Raw genomic sequence first — 6,000 nt, 5'->3', positions numbered from 1 at the left:
TTCTCTTTTCTTTTCTTTTCTTTTCTTTTCTTTTCTTTTCTTTTCTTTTCTTTTCTTTTCTTTTCTTTTCTTTTCTTTTCTTTTCTTTTCTTTTTTTCTGGTAGGTGAAGTTTTGTAAGTGATGGCTTGTGAGCGTAGGCATGGGGCTACTCAAACATGAGGACTTGTTTGAGTTTCGTGAGAATGTGAACTGGCATCGGCACAGACCGTGGACAGGGCATGAACCTGGATGCATCTGGGGTCACAGACTTTGGGCCACAGTGTGAACCACAGACATCGGAACCCTGTTCCTGATCTGCGCTGATGCCAGAAGCCATGTGGAAGCCTGTAATCTATCCTCTCAAGGTCCAGAGGGAATCCTTGAAAAGGGCTGAGGGATGCTGGGTGTTCCCTTTCACAGCAGATGACGTCCAGCAGGGTCCAGGAGCGGAGGGACCCAGCTCATCATATTGGGGGCAAGCCACTGGGAGTTTGACCACACCAGCGAATAAGAAGATCACGCAAAGTAGACTCTGTTTTCCTTGCTGGGTGTGGGTAACAAGGGTGTGGGTAACAAGGGTGTGGGGGAGGGCTGAGAAGCGAGTGTGATGGGGTGTACACTGGGAAATCCCCAAAGAGTCAATGAAAGTATTGTGTGTGTGTGGGGGGGAGGGGTGTGAAGCTCAGTGGGTTTAGATAGACTCTGGAGGGCCTGTGTTCACCGACACATCACCGGGGTAGTGGAAGTTTGGTGCTGCCCGTTTGGTGCACACAGACGCACACGTCTGCAGATTGGTGATGTTTTAATGCTCCCAAAAGAAATCACTTAAACATTTGCCTAACCGTAGTCAAGTCCGGTGTAGCCTATTTTGAGAAGAGAATGTAGCATGAGGTACCATCTTTTTCTCCCCTCAACTATGAGGTAAATGGTTGGTAAGTTTTCTCTCCCTTGTGTATTGCTGTCTCCTTTCTGAGTGTACGTGGTCATGGTTCAGGTGGGGCTGAAGCACAGATAGATGAGTTTGGTCAATAACTTAAGTTGCTCTCCCCCGACCCCCTCAAGCAATGCTCTGCCTCTGTGGGCAGGGATGGAGCGGCCTTCCTGTCAGGCAGTACGCTAATATAGTGCTGATATGTAAGTGTGAAGATGAGAGAGAGAAATGTGTTAATTGTGTTCTTTCAATAAGATATGCTGTCCGAGGTAATTATTTCATGACAGTGTTAGTAATAGTACTTGCTTTATCATGAAATAAAAGATGGTTTTAGGAGCCTTTTATTGAGAAGACAATTGTATCAAATTAGTACAAATTAGATTTTTGTCTTTATAAAGGTGAGCAAACCCATGAGCAGTTTTTAAATTGTGTTTGAGTCTACAAATGAACAAATTCAGTTTGAGGGTTAAAGACGTTGTTATTTTGTCCTTTGTGCTGACAGCTTCATTACAGATTGGCCTACTATTGGCATTAAAAACATGTCTGGCTCCTTATGATCCGTGTGCACACGGCTATGATGTTGATGCTATACCACTGTTCATTAAGGACTCACTTCAATGAGGCTGCAGTGTATAAATGTGAGAGATACAGATGTTAAATGCAGTCGTTTTTCTTTGTGTACAGCCTTATAGCTAATAATTTCCAAGTGGCTAAAGCTCTTGTTAGCAGGAGTGCTGGCGTGTTAAGAACAGCACTATAAATAACTTTAAGAATGAAAGTTGAAGGTGCTTCTTTTAAAGACTATTGTTAACTAAACATTATTGCCAAACAGATGGGGAGCAGTCGCCAGCCTGATGTTTTTAGGTCTAATTATATTATCACCAGCCCTGTACGGCTCAGTTGAAGAGGTGTACCCAGAGGCCAATTTATAATCATTTAGGCAACACCTGTTTGGGAGAAATTGACAGTCAAAGGGCACATTTAAAAAAAAAATCACATATGTTCTTGTGTTTATTACCTCAATGTGAACGTTGTCGGGTGGCAAGCAAAGTTGGTGAGAAAGGAAAGCCCAAATCTACCTGCGCTTTCCGCCAGGTTTGTCCGTCCTCACCGGCCCTTATATGTAACCTGCTTCATGCTTCATAGCTGAGTGAGACCAGCAAGGAGAGGGACCCCCCTCCCCCCACCTTCCCAGTTCCTGCAGGAGTATTCTGTTCTGACAGGCAGGAGGCTTTTGGTAAGAAAAAGTCGTTGGGCCTCACCTTTCACCTCAGAGGTGGTTTCCATCTGGCGTAGACAGGTCTTTGCAAACACGACTGGCCCTCTGGGGAGTCACAGAGAGAGTTGTGTGATGATTCAAAACCCGATGAGGTGCTAGGAGCACAAATGCCTCCACAGAGTCCACCACTGTCTATCACCTTGTGTGTGGAGGAGACCATTGAAGGACTGTGAGTGTATCTCCATGCCTCGGAGGGTCATCTTGTGATGAACGTGTCAGGAGCCCCGCCTACCGGCAGTGAAGGAAAGAATAGGTCTCTCTGTGTGCAAGCACCCAAAGCCCATGTCTTCCCTGAACCGATGGTCATCCATCCTTCCTTCGCCTTTTTTTTCTGGTGTTCTTCACCCCTGAGTTACGTGGAGTAGCCTGGCTTTCTGCCACTTCCTTATTCCTTCTGCAGGGTTTCCTTGTCAGTCCTTCAGGGGTTCCTGTTGAATGGGAGGATGGCTGCTCCACCGTGTGCTCTGTCTCACATCCGAATCGGTCTTTCCTTGTAATGCCCTTCTTGTGGTTGCTTTCGTACCCACTACAGTGTGTCAGATGTGTAACTAATATACTGTTTGCACATGTGCAGGGCAGTTTAGCAATGAAAGATGTCGAACTGGAACTGAGTGGGTATCACGTCACCCTTCTTTGCTTGGTAGCTTTTAAAGCAGGGTCAGCTAACTTTTCACAGTTGTTTGCTCACCCTTGAACTTGGTTGATTAGAGATGTGCACTAGCTTGGGATGTTGAGAGTGCCCCATGATATAAACCCTCAGTCCTGACTTTGTTTCCAAGCTCCATTGGCACCTTGCTGCCTACCAACTGTGTCCTTAAAACACAAACACCATTTCTACCCTACTGTCAGCAGAGCCAATCACAGTGGAGTTAGCTGTCCGAAGACCCCAGTCAGAGGCCTTGCTGTGGTGTGTGGAGGACCTGCCTCTATGCACACTCACACAGCTAACAGGCTGCCTTGCTTGCACAGTTGGAGGAATGAGCTGTCCCCTTGCTGAGGTTAGCTCAGGGCTGTTCTTTGCTTCTAAATGTTGCCTGCTCCTCTCAGGCTCTCTCTGAGCTTCTAGTTGTACCCCTTGGTTCTTGCCTATGTGGGCGGGTCCACATCCTAGCCAGGTCCTTCTCATACTGGGAAGACCCTTTACCGTGTCACTCTGAAATTCATATGATTCAACATTGCCCACTTGGACAACCCAGGTGATCTGTAAGCTCCATTTCCATCGTTTCTGTCAAGTCCTTTCTACTACAGCAGAGTCTGCTCACAGATTCTTGAGTGGGGCGTGAGCATCTCTGGGGACCATGACACTGTCTGTGACATTCCCATAAGGATTTTGACATCTGGTTGGGAGATGACAAATGAGCAAATGAAACCAAATTGAAGAGTTTGAGATGCTGTAATAGAAGTCAGTACCATATAAATGTGAGGACAAAGGAAGAGCCATCGGTATTAATAAGAGAGACAGAGAGGTTGACATTTGAGCTAAATATGGAGAGGTGAGCAGTTGTTTAAGTGGCTAGGGGAATATTCCGTAGAGAAGCTGTAATAATAGTGACAGCAGTCATGACCCTGGACGAACTTTGTAAGATCATCTCAGAGCGGCGGTCCTACATGGTGGCCGCCCTGGTCATCTTTTATCATAGCATCATACCCAGGGCTTCATGTCAGCCATGTATGGAACAAGAGTGGTAGCCAAGGCTGTAGCCAACGCTGATCACCCACATCGGACACGGTAAATGCTTAAAAGAGGAGGGAGAAGAAGCAGGAGGTGGTTAGGAAGGCCCAGGGGGTGCAGGTGCTTTGTTGATTTAGCTGCTGGCTTTGTAGTTGGAGAACTGAGAGACTTGGAACTTGGGTTTGGGATCTCTGCAGGACATTTGGGAGGTGTCTGTGTGAATAACATTGTATTACCACACAGGCTGGCTTAAATAGAGCAGGTGAGACACGCAGGAGAGGCTGTCAGAGAGGATGCAGAAACCCTCTGTGATGCTAGAAGAAAGGTAGTGACAGACTCTCATGGGACTCTGATGCTAGCTGGCCTTTGGGGCCTATCTCTGCCATAGTATTTAGCAAAAATAAGCCGCAGATGTGGTAAGATTTATCCTTGTTTCCTTCTCCTAGGCTGTCAGGGGTGGCCATTCAAGGGGACAGTGTGCGAAGTGAAGGTCTTGTCCTGATGGAGGTGGCTCTCTTCTTACAGAGACATGGAACAGTGATACATCTGAACACACTTAGAAAAGGAGCCTTGCCTGGTCTTCTTGGCTACAGAGCTGTGCAGTGTGCGGGGGAGCTGGGGGTCTGTCACAATGCCTTGGCTGTCAGCTGGACAGAGCTGGTCTCTGGTTGGGTTGGGGCATTGGGGTAGGACAGATCTTAACTATGGAGTCAGTAGGATTTGCTGATGGTGGAAAGATCTGGTCCAGAGTAGAGAAGCAGTACCCAAGGGATGCCTGAGATGGCGCTAGAGTCTCAGTTATCAAGATCCTGGGCTGCTTAAAGATCACAGAAGGTTGACACTTTATCAATTTTAATACAATTACTTCCTCTTCACCATGCGAGAAAATCCTTTGACTGTCCACTCTGCACCACTGCCACCTTGTTTTGGGGTTTTCCCACTTTCAAGGCTGGCCTTGTTTGCATCAGCCGTCTGCTACCAACTTCCAGTTGCACCAGCTGCGTGGGTACCATGCTCGCCATGTGCCACACTTTTAAGAAACACATTTTAAAAATAAATCTAGGAAGCACAGTGATGTTTCTATGCTATAGCAGTTTTAGAAAAGGAAATTGTAATAAAATTTTTGGGACAAGGTAAGGTTTTCTAAAAAGTCTATTCAGAAATTATAATTTTGGGAAGAATCACAACCTGGACCTGATTCTTAGTCTCTCAAATTAAAGAGTTAATGTTTTATTACATATTGCTAAATTTATTAATTGTATCTTTTACTTAGGTTTTACTTGTAATGGACACAAGGACAGAACAGACATTCATCTTAAAAGTAAGTAGAATTTGTAAGTTTAGTGAAAATTGACTTTCAAAAATAAACATACTTTTGAATGAAAAATATTTTTACATGACACTTGAATGTTTTATGTTTTTTTGGTGTTTGTTATTTCTGTCATTTGCAGTTGACAATGTTGCTGCAGCTTCCATTTAGAAAGTTTTTAGTTTAGAGAATGTATAGGACTCAGGGTGTGCTTCAGATATGCTGTTCTAGCTCATGGGGACCCATGGGCCTCAGCTGAGCTGATTACAACTCCTAAAACCTGATTTCTTCAGATACTCTTAGCAAATAGCTGTGTCCTGGCCTGTTCTTTGGTGCAAATACAGTACATAATTATGTGGACAATTGTAGGTTTGATGTTGTTTTTGGGATGGTTTGCAATAGTATGTGTTCTAAACATGTCCCGATTAAACATCCCATAGTGTCCAAAAAGGTGGCTTGCCTTGAGCATCCATTTTCCCTTGCTGATCAGGCACGGCAGGAGGTCACACTGACATGTGTGAAGATGGCCTCTCTTTACGAACAGTCCATGCCCCCACATCCAGTGGTATTTACCTAGCTTTTTAAAACCTGGGTGCAACACCAGGATGCACAAATCTTGTGCTTTTGGTGGTTTGTTCTTAGTGTTTTGGAAAAGAGTTTAAAAGTTGCTGCTTCATGCAGGATACCCCTGGTGTCTGGAGAATGTGACTCGAACTGGCTGCTGCCTTAAAGACACACACAAGGAAAATCAAACTTAGAGGTCACAGAGAAATAACCGTGTGTCACCCTGATGACTTAGTTTGAGAGCATCGCTAATAAAAACACTGAC

General features: G+C 45.2%; 1 protein-coding gene across 4 annotated transcripts in view; it reads left to right on the top strand.

The window, feature by feature from the left end:
* Rps6kc1 (ribosomal protein S6 kinase C1) overlaps nucleotides 1–6,000 on the top strand; it is a 137,777-nt gene that overhangs the window by 95,795 nt on the left and 35,982 nt on the right. For all 4 annotated transcript variants that reach the window (XM_021198093.2, XM_021198094.2, XM_029538787.1 and 1 more), the window contains one exon: nucleotides 5,136–5,183. In XM_021198093.2, coding sequence (XP_021053752.1) covers nucleotides 5,136–5,183 — 48 coding nt within the window. The remainder of the gene's footprint in view (nucleotides 1–5,135; nucleotides 5,184–6,000) is intronic.

This window comes from Mus pahari, chromosome 5, assembly GCF_900095145.1.
Source record: "Mus pahari chromosome 5, PAHARI_EIJ_v1.1, whole genome shotgun sequence".
NCBI lineage: Eukaryota > Metazoa > Chordata > Mammalia > Rodentia > Muridae > Mus > Mus pahari.
Note: the sequence above shows the minus strand (reverse complement) of the source record. Positions and strands in the feature narration are given on the sequence as shown.